Genomic DNA, 14255 nt, shown 5'->3' with positions numbered 1-14255 from the left:
TTTTTCAACATATTTGAATATAACCATAATTATAACCATATAACATCAAACATGATTTTAACACAAAACACAAGTTTTATTTTGGACCCACTCAAATAACCACCTGTGGGTACCAGGGACTCACTACATTGAAAACATAGCAACATTACTGCAATCTAGAATATTGCATGGCCAGGTGCGTTGATGATTCCTCCAGACAGCCTTACCCTTCAGTGCTCTCTAAAAAATGTCCATTAACATGCCCTACTGATACTATCTTTAATTCAAATTTATTGTATTTAACAAAAAAAAACCCTCTACATATGTCCAATAAAAATTGCTTGAAGTCATTCCTCTAGTTTTTGGTCACTTCAGGATTTACTGAAAAAACACACTCCAGGTTGATCACATCGATTTGTCCTATTTGTAGGATTTTATACTAAACACGTCATTATTCATGTTGTATTGTATATGAAATTGTTAGAATTTTTATGGACTTCTCCACCTCTGTAAATGTTTTGTTTATATATTCATAGGTACACATCAGAGGATTCTTTATGGTAGTGTTTGTAGCCTGGTGATTCTTCAGCAGCTTCAGCTCAACAATACTGTACTGTATAAGAGAACAAACGATAGGGAAGAAAAGGGGCTGGATCTATGTTTGTCACTAACATGCAGACACAAGTAATGTCCCTATACATTACTCAACCTATCATTCACAATGCTTAATCTTATTCCCTCATTTATTTCTTCTCCATCTCCTTGTTTGGTCTAACCTACCACTGTCTCCCTTCACATATCCCGCTTTTATCTGACCTCTGTTTGGTGAGACAGACCATCCAACAATAAATATCATGGATGTTCTGTCAGGTTTGATGTCTGTGCTTGTTTCGTGCTGTAAATTATGTGAACAAGGATGGAACGGAGGGTCACCTCAGTTATTACTCACTTTTTTTATTTCTTGGGTTTGCTTCCCTTTTAGTGTAACTCTATAACTACACTATGCTCCTTATATATGTGTGTGTGAGGCATAAGCTATTGAGCACTGTTTTATCTTAACCTGCATTAACAGCTTTTGCACTGAAAAAGTAGTTGATTTAGTTCAAATTTGTTTATTAGGATAAAGCCCCTTGAAATGTGCGATCTTGTTTTCGAGGGGGTCCCATTCGGAATTACTATAATTAGTTATTTTTGAGGTTCATTTTGCAGTAACTTTGATAAATGAATTCATACCATTGACCAAGGGCTGGGTCCCAGTACTTGATACCTTTAAAGGGCCACTGTGTAAAATGGTTTGAAAACCGTTGAAAACAGTAACATCAGTGGTCAAATTCTAGATTGCACGGCTCACTTGCTCACCCCTCCCGTCGGGTAAATGACGGTGGCCTCGTAGGGACAAAAAGCCTTGCGCAGACAAGAGTTTTTCAGGAGTAGGTCTATCTAGCTACGAGGTGAATGTTTATTTAGAAATCTAAACCATGTTACGATATTGTAATGAATCCCTCACGAGCAGGAGACCAGAGTAGCGTTTGGGGAAAAGGCACGTTTATTTGAGCACTCCAAAAACTCCGGTAACACTCCAGGGGGTAAAAGACTCCGTCCCAAACTCTGACTCTTCTAGCGCAACACACACACTCCATACACACATACTCGTTTACAATACCTAGCGGGCACCCCCTCCCCTCTCTGCTCCACCAATCTCCAGCCCGCACACTGACTGACAGCGCAGCCTGTAAACAGAGCTCAGCTGTTTATTTAGCCTAGCAATATCTCCGGACTATAGTAGCTGCAATGGACGACTTTGAACGCGATTTTGAAGAGTTTCTTGTAGCGGACACAGACCCAGAGCCATACCTGTTTGAGCCGGAGCATACAGATGAGGAACTTAGATGCTGAGCGGGCGAGAAGAGAGGCTGAATCCTCCGCTCCCATTTTGCTGCACAGAAGGGGATTCGGTGCTACTATCGTTGGGGAGATATATCATCAGGAGGAAAAGCGCCGCAGAGAGTGCATCACAAGGAGTGAAGTTGCGTCTTCTTTTCCTTGCAGATGACGGTTCGGGTTCATTCTCTCCTGTTGCATGGTAAGTGTGGTCCATTCACAAACTTTATAACTAAAAAAACTTTTCACTACTCTCCATCGACGAACTACTAACACTCTCTGCTGTTTCCTCCTCCTTCTTCCTTCCTTCCGCTGTCTTCGTTGGTTTATTTATACACGCGAAACGCGTTCTCTGGCTGGCTGGATTGTCCGCTCGGTCTGCCGTACATACATAGCGGCGCAAGATGGCGACCTCTCTAAAGCAAGGCCCTTGCTATATATATATATATATATATATATATATATATATAAAAGCATAATTATAAGGCTACGAAAACCAATCGAATTTTATTTTATAGCAATTATACACTTATATAAACATATTAATGAGTAGAATATTCAGATTCAGATTCAGATTTGATCATAAACTAGGCCAAATATTACACACTGGCCCTTTAAATTTTATACCAAAATAACATCAACAGTGCAACTGGAGCCCAGATGCTGTGAGGGCCAATGTTGGAAGGCATTTTTTGGCCACTTTACTATTGTAGCTACATCAACCCTCTCGCACCTTGACTATTACAACAACACTGAAATTATTACTAATTTTGATATTTGTATATGCAACCTTCCCACCTTGTGTATAGCACTTATGATTTTGAGTTATAGCCTATTTCATGTATTTTTATTTGTCCTTATTGTATGCTTCAGAGCTGCATATTCTATTAAAAATAAATATTATTTCTACCCATTGCTTATTTATTTTGTTGTTTTCTAACAAGTTACAAAGAAATACATTTTTAAAAAAATACATTTTATTGAACAAATTGCATGTATCATTCATTTTGACAGAATCAATAACCATAGTGCAACAAACAAGCCAGGGGGTTTAGTTGAATAAATAATAAAAAAGGGGAAAAAAGAGGAAAAAGGAAACTAAAGGCACATTGATGTGGAACAGTATAGGCTATTTAAGAATCATGGCCCATATACAATCACCACACAACTCATAGATAAAAAACAAGTGTCTCTTAAAGCCCACAGATTATTCCAAGTGAACAAAGTAAGAAGGCTTGCTGGAAAGAGACTCCCCCAACAGAAAGGGGACTCTATAATGGTACTGTAACCACTGATGTCAAGATCAAGAGCCATATTACTGCAACCATTACACGCTGTCATTACAATGTCATTACATTAAGATATGCTCAAAATGTCCCTTCCAATTCATCCATTTATACATATATGTATATTATATTACATAAAATAAAATAAAAAAGAAATAATATGTTTTATACACTGTTGGAAAGAGGACATTCTTAGCTTCCATATCATCAGTACTTTTTTTTGTACTCCAAATATTAGGCAAAATATATCACATTACGTGGCTTGGTGGATAGAGCAGGCGCCCCATGTACAAAGGCATAGTCCTTGCTGCGGGTTCGATTCCTTTGCTGCATGTCATCCCCACTCACTCTCCCCCTTCACGCTATACTGTCCTGTCCATTAAAGGCAAAATAGCCAAAAAATAATGTTAAAAAAATGTCACATTAACTTCTAACTGTCACTGTGCCGTGATTTAGAGAATGGCCTTCAAAGTATGTAGTAGGGTGGTCGAAAAGACACAGAGGCCATTCATCTTCTCAACTGGGAATGCATGCTGTTGTTGGGATTCACAAGACCACAGATGTTTTCTCATTTGTTAAAATTTAAACTGGAGATTTAAAGGCTTTTTCCTCTGCATGCTCTTTGTTTTCCAAACAAAGACAGCTATTTGACACCCATCTCCAGGAGGTCTCACCTCACACCTCAGTGAGACACAAGTCTCACAACTTGATTGGACAGTACTGTTACAGTGACATGCCCCTCTGTGATGTCACCAAACTCTAAGCAAAGATCTGCTCCCTCCAAGCCTTTTCTCTCTCTTGCTCCAGCTGCTGTAGCAGCTCGCACCTCTTTCCGGCTGGGCCTGGAACAGCTCAGAGGCCCAGACCCTGGCTCCATAGCACCAAATCACTAAAGAGAGGGCAATTGATCACAGACTCTCTTGCAAACACAAGGTTTGCAACTAGCTTTCCAGCAACAAGGAATTAAGTGAGTTAGCACCCAGCGTCTAACTCTGCTAAACCCTGAGCGACCAGCTTCCTCTGAGTTTCACCTTTGGAACAAAGGACCCAACAAAGACTGCACCTGGAACCATCTTCCCAGCCTTCTTCTGCCGGCTAACAAAGCAGCACACCACCAAGTGACTCTTTCTCCCATCCATTCAAGGATCGGTAACGTAACAACTGGGCATAGCTTATCACAGCTTTACAGGCTAAGCAAGACTGTTTAACTTGTTGTATGTGATTTAATGCTGTCATTGAGTTATTGTTGTGAGAGTTTGCAGTTAGGTCATTGATTAGTTGGCTTCGCCAAAGCTAAATGTTTAGTTTGCTAATACTGTTCACAAACAGATTCTTGCACCCAACTAAACAATCTCTGCACTAATCCAGACCATTTGCAACCCATATCACATTCACATAAACTCATTAACAAATAGGCTTTCAACAGAGCTACACCCAAACAGGCATCTCAAAGTTCCCGCTTCTTTTCCTTTGTCTTTGTCCTGACCACACGGTCAGACACACACCTCCCCCAACCTGAAGCAAGCCTTGATTCGGCCATTTTGGTAGTTCTCTGTTGTCAGCCATTTTGTTTTGTAGGCCAAAGGCTCCTTGATCACCACACCCGCCTTTGTCTTTTTCTTTTCGCTCGCACACACACACACACACACACACACACACACACACACACATATATACACACCAAGCTTGTATATAGTTAATTAGAATTTGTGTGTTTTGGTTTGCTTTGCTAGTTTGTGAATAAACATAATTCTTTGGAATCATGCCTGCTGTCTGTTTAATGTTGCATAAGAGCAAATGAATAGTCTCTGCTGAATAGACCTCTGCTGCGTCAAGAACTCCGAAATCCTTCAGGTGTTACTGTTAATTTTGGTTGTTGTCATTAATTTAATTATTAATCAAAACTCCAAATTAATAGTTTAGCCTATTTTATGAGATGATATCTTCAACATCATTTTTCCCTTTACGGGAATGGTGCCCCACAAGGTGATTTAATGTTAATTAAGTCACATTATTTAACATGATTATTAATTATTGATAATAATTATTAAATATTTCCGATAGCCAATTAAATCCCAACATTTTGGTACCTCCGTGTGAAGCCCGAATTTATGTTCCCAACATTCTCGGTGCCGCCATGTGAGGTAAATATATGTTGATCCCAACACTGTTTACCATTCGCTAAATCTGAATGAACTTAAGTATATTTGGTGCTCATGGTTTCTGTATATTGAACTTAGTAAAAGTGAACTAGTGAACTGCTAGACTGCTGTGGAGCAGTCAATGTCAACCAATTCAATTTCAATTCAATTTTATTTATAAAGCCCAATATCACAAATCACAATTTGCCTCAGCAGACTTTACTGCATAAGGCATTCCTCTGTCCTTTGGACCCTCACAGTGGATAAGGAAACCGCCCCCCAAAAAATACCTTTTAACAGGGAAAAAAATGGCAGAAACCTCAGAAAGAGCAACTAAGGAGGGATCCCTCTTCCAGGACAGACAGACGTGCAACAGAGGGTGTCATTTGAAAAAGCCCCCCAACCCTCACCCCCCACTGTTGCATAGGTAATAACAGCCTTGATGTATACAGCATATAAACCTGACCTCCTGACCTTAATGAGGGGGGGGGGGGCGCTCCACTGCTTGAGAGACTCCCGACATGTGCTCGTAGTTTTTATGTTTATAATTCTGATATAAAAGGTGTCTAAAGGAATATTATCCTCATTCATTGACTTGGTCAGTGTTTGTTTGTACTAGCTGCTGGCTGGAGCTCCATTTGGAACAACAAGGAGTAAAACTATCCCCAAGGAGCATCTGGCTTCAGCCCAAGACCTGGACACCATCTGGTCACTTGGGGTAAGTCTCTCTTTCCTTTTACTGTTCTGTCAATATTACATTACCTTAAAATACAATGGACCATTTTTCAAACAACACTTTACGGCCTCCCTGTGCTCTATTCCAATGCCACCCCCAATAGTATACTTGGCTAAAGGCACATTATAATTTATTAAATATTTTCATATAGATTTCTTTTAAGGGCATAATGACCCAAAGTTTCCTGTGTAGGGGGCAGTTGTGATTTTAAAAAAAAATCTATTTCATTTTAAGTGTTACCAACCTTAAAAAAATGTCTTGCTTTGGATTCCAGAGTTTTGTCTTATAATCCTGTTTGTAAATGGTCTTCTCAGAATACACAATTGGTTGCAATTCAATTGTTATATAATATACATAACATTACACAATACAGTAAAAAAAAAAAAAAGCCCCTTCCAGACATGCAAAAATTTGCTGGCAATTCTCCATGGTGGTCTCATGTCCGAATAACCACCTATACACTTTTATGTTAACGTCAAGGCAGCACTGTTATGAGGTCAGGCCCAATCAAGTATCAGCAGAAATTCTTCAACAGCAATCACTGATGTAGCCTGTGAGAGACCAGACATTACTTTTCTTCCGTTAAACTTTTTAACTCTGCTGTTCTTCAGCAGTGACACCGAGTACTCTCACTCACCAAATATCATATTAGCACTGTACCTTTTTCAGTAACTGTCCGGAGAGAGGTGTGAGCTGCTACAGCAGTTGGAGCAAGAGAGAGAAAAGGCTTGGAGGGAGCAGATCTTTGCTTAGAGTTTGGTGACATCACAGAGGGGCATGTCACTGTAACAGTACTGTCCAATCAAGCTGTGAGACTTGTGTCTCACTGAGGTGTGAAGTGAGACCTCCTGGAGATGGGTGTCAGATAGCTGTCTTTGTTTGGAAAACAAAGAGCATGCAGAGGAAAAAGCCTTTAAATCTCCTGTCATGTCAATGTTTTTCCACAAAATATAAGATCAAGCTTACAGCATTTAATCAGTGATTTTCATAGGTTTTAATGGCAATCTGCCACTTTTATATTCATATTTTACATGACAGTGATGCTGGAGTAAAGTACAGGGAGTCACCAGAATCATTTGAATTCATCCTCTGCACACCATGAATATCAGTTAATGGCATTTGAGCTTGTAGTTTTTTACACAACCTTGCTCTGGACCAAGTATGTATCTGATAAGATCCAATAAACAGTCTTAGCCTTCATGCTGATCTCTAATGATTCTGTCTTTACCTGTTTATGTTTAAGATACATTAGACTGTATCCTCTTTATACTCTTTAGTTGTAGTTGATTTCCTTGTCATGTAATTATGTACTGTACCCCCTTGTATTTGTTGTGAACCTGTTGTATGTGTGTGTTTGATCTCCACAGGGCTACCTGCAATACTCTGTGTTATTCTATGGTTACTATGGCAGGGTGAGGAAAATTGGCAGTGCAGGTTACCGGTTGCCTCTCGCCTACTTCCTGGTTGGGATGGCTGTCTTTGCCTACAGTTTCATCATTCTGTTAAGAAAGTAATTATTACACTCTTTACAACTCATACTAATTTGATAATGACTTGATGATATAATAATGTGATGTAATGCCTGAGGATGACTTAATCAGGTTTTCAAATCAGGTCTGTAGAAGATAATGATTAGATTGTGTCATGTGTCAAGTCACCAAAAGCACAAAAAGTGAAAAGTATAAAGCCTGGAATGAAAAGTTTGGTTTTGTTGGTTTTAGTGCCCTAACTGAATTAACACTGGCTGAATAACTCGGTTCTAAGTACACTTATGAACCATCCTATGCTCAAACATGGTGTTTGTTATGGCCAGTCCATGACTAGCACAGGCCGTAACAACCACCCTATGCTCAAACATGGTGTTTGTTATGGCCAGTTCATGGCTAGCACAGAAGTTCAATAACATGACACCATGCAGGTTTAGATCAGGCAGGCCATACCTCCCAATCACCCATCTCCAAGTTTCTTCGTCATTGTCCACATAAATGTCAAAGTCCCCCAGCAGGATTATACAGTCCCTGGTCAGTAATATGTCTTGGTCACTTAGGTGAAAAGAGGAGCAGAGTGACGTTGGGGGAGAACTGGTAAACCCAAACATGTAGTGAGGGAGAACTGGGAATGGCTGTCTGAGGCCCCTGTCCACAAAGTCTTTAACTCCTTTAACCCTCCACAAACATTTCATGCATGACAGGGGAGGTTGGGGAAATGAAATCCAAGTGGGCAATGTTCAAAGCATCCATTGTGGAGGTGGCTGCTTAAAGTTGTGGTTGGTAGCTCATCATTGCCTGTCGTGGTAGCACCCTAAGACACCAGCAGTGAAGGAGGCTGTCAGGCAGAGGAAGGGTTAAGAGGTCACAAAACCATCTTTTCTCTAAAAAATAGAAATTTCCACTAATTCCATGAAAACCTGGCCAGTTTTCACATGACTAGCATCACTATCCTAACAACAATGCTGTGATAATATATCGTGTGGTTTATGCTCTGAATAATAATACTCCTGCAGAATGGCTAAGAACTCTCGTCTGAGCCTGGCCAGTGCCTCTGATGAGAACTTCACGTTCTGCTGGAGAGTTTTCTGTGCTTGGGATTACCTGATAGGAAACCCAGAGGCTGCAGAGAGCAAAGGAGCTGCCATCATCAACAACATCAGGGTCAGAGACACACATATCCAGATAAGCTTTATTGATGGTCCAAGCACAGACATCCCTTTTCCCCATTTCCCATTCTATGCATAGAACACTATGAATCAAAAATTGGGACTGACTGCATTTACTCTCAAGCTACTAACAGCAATTCTAACCAATGCTAATGACAGTACGGTATCATAACAACATAATGCTAAATGTTTTTCTGCACAGGAAGCCATTGTTGAGGAGCAGGAAAAGAAGAAGGATACCAGTCTGTAGGTGTCTTTGCTACTTGTTAATTTGTTTTTGCATACTGTCTGTATATGCCCCCCCCCCCCTTAATCATTTTCAAACTCAGCTGATATATAGCATCCAGCATGTGAAATCTCTATAGTTAGACTCAGAGCTGGTGTATGCTGTGCAGGCTTTAGAAAAGGAGAGAAAGACTTTTGTAAAGGGTGTATTGGATTGTGTTTTGCAGTGAGAAGAGTATGCCATATGATTGTAGTGGCCGACAACAGCTAGCCTCACATTGCCAGACCACATCGCAAATGCAAATTACTTTGGAAACTCTCTATTTTTAGGTCCTGACAGTGGAAACTGACAATCACAGCACAGTGGTACCAGCTAGTCATATTGTGGTGGGAAAAAAAAACTCCCTGAGTCACAGTAAATTGTAAACAGACTACGCCTTTCAGAGATAAGCTTGTATATTATGATTTGATATATTAAACTAATGTTAAATCCTGTCAGAAGTTCATCAAACACATCTTTCTTCTCAAGATAAGCTTTAAGTGCAGTTGATTATTCTTTTAGCAAAATATACTGCCCAATTCCTTCAATATTGATGCAATAGTTGCTTCAACACAAAGTTCCTATATTAGATAAATGGTTGTGATTGGCCTTGCATGTCTCAGGCTTCTAGAAATGTGGAAGGGTACCAGAGGGCTCTACCAGAGCAAACAAAACATTAGCTTGCAGGCCTGTGGATATTCTCATTTATCCAGGTCATAGTTATCTCAAGGCAAATGAATCGAATGCAACTGGACTTCATTTTGTCTTAGAAGACATTTTACCTTTTATCCAAGAGGCTTCATCAGTTCATGCTTGTCTGACTAGGCTGGAACTAGTCTGACAAACTGGTGTGGAAACACCCAGGTATTTAACCTCTGGGGAGGTCTTCACAGGCCAATGATGTCACTGATTCGTTAGTGCTCCAATGGTGTGTCAACGACGGTCGTTGAAACTCCTGCTGCACCGGTGGTCGTTGGAGTCATTAGAGTCACGTGAGGCCATTTGTGAACGACCATTGTTTTTAGAGGTTAAGCTGTTAAGACTCCTGGGCAAGGATGAATGGACAGCATTATAGGTGGGGGATAGGTGGCGTTGCAGACCTCCTCCTCTATTGAGAGATGGTTTTTCCAATTTCACATAGATGGCTTCTTTTACACCTCTTTCAAACCATCTGTCTTCCCTGTCCAAGATGTGCACATTGCTGTCTTCAAAGGAGCGTACTTTCTCCTTGAGGTGTAAATAGACAACTGAGTCTTGCCCTGACGAGCCCTTCTGTGTTGGGCCATGCGTTTATTTAGTGGTTGTTTTGTTTCACCAATGTACAAGTCTGGACATCCCTCACTGCACTGAACAGCGTATACCAGGTTGCTCTTCCGAGTGTGTGGTGTGCGGTCTTTTGGATGTACCAGTCTTTGTCTGAGTGTGTTGAAGATCCTCCCGAGTTTTTCAGATACCCCAGACACATAAGGGATGACAATGTTACATTGTTCAACATTGTAACATTGTCATCCCCTATGTGTCTGGGGTATCTGAAAAACTCAGGAGGATCTTCAACAAACACCGCATCCCTGTGTATTTCAAACCCAGTAACACACTAACCTTTAAAAACAATGGTCGTTCACAAATGGCCTCACGTGACTCTAATGACTCCAATGACTGCAGCAGGAGTTTCAACAGCTGTCGTTGACACACCATTGGAGCACGAACGAATCAGTGACATCATTGGCCTGTGAAGACCTCCCCAGAGGTTAAATACCTGGGTGTTTCCACACCAGTTTGTCAGACTAGTTCCAGCCTAGTCTGACAAGCATGAACTGATGAAGCCTCTTGGATAAGAGGTGAAACGTCTTCTAAGACAAAACAAAGTCCAGTTGCATTTGATTCATTTGCCTTGAGATTAGCTTGCAGATTTCTCTGGTTCCCAGTAAAGACTACAGATGCCCTTATATAACCTCTAAGCTATAAATACATACATAAAACATTTCGAAGAACTTCTGTAAACTTTCAGATTTTTAAGATGAAATCTGTGCTCCCTCACTGATTTATTTCTGTGTATTTGTGTGTTTCTTCAGGGCAGTTCTGATTAGTCTACGAATCTTAGCTAACATTCTGGTGCTACTATCTCTGGCTGGCAGCATCTACATCATCTACTTTGTGGTGGACCGCTCTCAGAAACTAGAGCAGGAGAAGCCAGAGCTGACACTGTGGGAAAAGAATGAGGTAGCAGAACAGATTGGACATCATCCTCATCATCATTAGTTTGATTAGATTATCCAACATACAATACAGTTCCAAGGAATCAATGAAAACGGAGACCTAAGACTGCTCCAGTGGAAGATGACTAGTGTCAGTGACAGCTCATCATTTCATTCACTTAAAAGAGGCTGCTGTTCTATCAGGATCCCATAATCTGATAAGCGTTCAGCTCCTGATGAAAATACAGTTTGTAAGTCATGTATTGTACCCATGATGATGGTGATGAAAATAATCTACTTTTGATAGGTCTAATTTAATCTTAAAAGTTAAAATGTGTTGTTTTAAATTTAATATACTTTATATGGTAATATGAATTAATATTTGAAAAGGAGCTGCAACTAATGAATATTGTAATTTCTGAATTATCCATTATTTATATGCGAGTTATTAATCATTTAGTCTTAAGTTTGTGATGAAGCAGAATTCGGGGCCTGGAGCTGGGCCTGATGGCTCCCGACCTCGCCCTCAACTTCCCGATTTAAACTAACTTTGTTGTCTATTACGCAACTCAAACTCAAATACTCAGAGGTCAAAAAAATCACTGGAGACACATAGAATCAGGTGCAACTGAGTTTAATGTGCTCGCAGGCAACAACACATACAACTCAATGAGTCGAGCTCCGGAGCAGGACTGACGTTTCTCTTTCTGTGCATCCCCTTTTATGCTGGTGAAGATTCTGTTGAGTCTCCACCTTTTTTCTTTTAATCTTACCCACTTGAGCCCGAACATAATAGTGTCACGGTTTTTCCCTTTTTCGCCGAAGCCAGTTTTAACTGTGTAATGCTTTTCCGGGCAATCTGGGCCCAACTCACATTTCCAGGCCATATTAGGCCAAGCTGGAGTCCCCCTAACTTTCCACCAATATATTTGAGCTCATCCTCATGCTATTTAAAAAAAAAATGATGCACATTGAATCCTAGGTACTTTCCACCATAGTTCTTAAATGCTCAATGAGGGTGTGTGTCATGAAAATACATGAAATAATAAACCAGTGTGTGACTGTAAGTGTACAGAGTACATTGCTTTAACAGGTATAAAGTCAACTTGAAGGCAGAGCAAAAACACTAAATTGCATGAGTACATTACACTACATTTGCTTATTAAAGAGGCAACAGATAGGATTCTTTTTTTTTTTTAGCTTGGCGCCACCTAGCAGCAATGGTGTTGCGTCGCACTGTTGCAACGACCAAATTGACCGTGGGGATCAGAGATAATCAATAATATGACTCTATTAGACTCTAAGTTAAATAAAATGTATGCTGTAAACCCACCGGTATACCTCTATGTATATGTAGAATGAGAAGGTGTGTGGACACTCTACTAAATAAATGAATAAAGAGACCGAGCAACAATTATCAGATTTATCTGAAGAAAAAACAAATAGTAATGCAAATAATCATACCAGAATGCACAGTACCAGTACAAACAGCTCACAGTAAATTATACCAATATGTACAGTATCAGTTCAAACAACAGTAGACACAGTGGAATTATACCAATATGCACATGTAAACAGTCCCGATTCTAGAATAAACGATACCGTATGGAAATGATGCGGCCGGTTGGAGCTCAAATTAAATGGGAAACAAAGATCAGTGTTCACTTAACTGGGCGTAACTTAGCTGGGCGATGTCCATCGATAGCTGCCTCCGTGAGAAGAGAACAGAAGGAAGGGAGGCGGGGTATTACTGTCTGAGGGCGGCAGTAAAACACAGATCACTGCCAGGTGACTGTGCAGCCACCCAAACTGATCCCAGCCACTATGATTCCAGCATACGCTGCAGCGTGCTCCAGAAATATCCCTAAAGCCAATTAAAATATGCGGCTTGTCTATTTTTAACAGAGCTGCGGCGTGTCACGGAGCATTTCTCCTGCTAACAGGCATGTATGTGAAATACAGGTTTGTATTGTACAGTATTAGCACGAAAGTATTTTTCTGCCCTTGCTCCGGCGAGACTCGTGGCAAGAGGCATTATGCTTTTGGGTTGTCTATCTAATTCTCATTAACGCAATATCTCAAAAACTATTTGATAAAGTTGCTTTAAATTTGGCACAAACACCCACTTTGACTTAAGGATAAAATTATTTGATTGTGATGGTCAAAGGTCAAGGTTAAAGTCACTATAGCATTTCGCCCATCTCATTCTTGTGAATGGGATATCTCAACAAGCACTTGAGGGAATTTCCTCAAATTTGCCACAAACATGCATTTGGTTGGACTCAGCAATGAACTGATTAGAATTTGGTGGTCAGAGGTCAAGGTCACTTTGGCCTTATGTCTATCTTAGTCTTATAAACGAGCTATCTCAAGAAGGCCTTTCAGGAATTTCCTCACATTTCCTCGCGCTTGGATAACAATGAGCTGATTAAATTTTGGTGGTCGAAAGTCAAGATCACTACGACCTTGTGTCCATCTCATTATTGTGAATGCATTATCTCAATCCCTCAAATTTGGCACAAATGTCCACGTAGATTCAAGGATGAACTGATTAGAATTCTATGGTCAAAGGTCACTGTGACCCCACAAAATATGTTTTTGACCATAACTCAAAAATTCATACACTAATTATGACAAATGTCTAATAGGATGACATGTTGAACTGATAGTTGTATAATACATCTACGATGCTAACATACACCCATTTCTAATGGGTGAAGCCTTGGCCTGGAGGAGAGGTCATCAGGTGGTCCCCAACCTTCTCTGGGTGTTTCGACCCTTAACCACAACACCCTCCAGTTGGCGGGTCAGCAGTGATTGGCCAGGTCACTGCCCCTCTCCTCCCGGCTTCCAGCTTGTGTCCTCTCTCTTGTGCCAGAGCCAACAGGAGGCTCTCTCTGACACTTCTCCCAGCCTACAAACAGCTGCTTTCTTCAAGTGGCCTCTCAGTCCAACTTTGGTCACTAGATTCCACACAGATTGAGCTGGGAATCCTCGACATCCAACTTCCACTGTTATCAGCCATGTTGTCCACCCCTTATCCCGGCAGTCTTGGACAAGTTGCTGGTATTTGGCGTTTTTCCTCTCTGCAGCTTCCTCACAGCCCTCCTCCCATG

At 40.7% G+C, this 14255-nt stretch overlaps 1 protein-coding gene across 2 annotated transcripts in view; it reads left to right on the top strand.

Moving 5' to 3' along the window:
- The window catches only part of tmc3 (transmembrane channel like 3), a 178823-nt gene that overhangs the window by 73253 nt on the left and 91315 nt on the right, over positions 1 to 14255 (top strand). For both annotated transcript variants that reach the window (XM_078162494.1, XM_078162484.1), the window contains exons 6-10: positions 5907 to 6005; positions 7391 to 7533; positions 8527 to 8674; positions 8882 to 8925; positions 11017 to 11164. In XM_078162494.1, the coding sequence (XP_078018620.1) occupies positions 5907 to 6005; positions 7391 to 7533; positions 8527 to 8674; positions 8882 to 8925; positions 11017 to 11164 (582 nt within the window). The remainder of the gene's footprint in view (positions 1 to 5906; positions 6006 to 7390; positions 7534 to 8526; positions 8675 to 8881; positions 8926 to 11016; positions 11165 to 14255) is intronic.

The sequence above is a fragment of the Epinephelus lanceolatus genome, chromosome 2, assembly GCF_041903045.1.
Source record: "Epinephelus lanceolatus isolate andai-2023 chromosome 2, ASM4190304v1, whole genome shotgun sequence".
Taxonomy (NCBI): Eukaryota; Metazoa; Chordata; class Actinopteri; order Perciformes; family Serranidae; genus Epinephelus; species Epinephelus lanceolatus.
The sequence above is the reverse complement of the archived record's forward strand: the minus strand, read 5'-3'. Positions and strand labels throughout refer to the sequence as shown.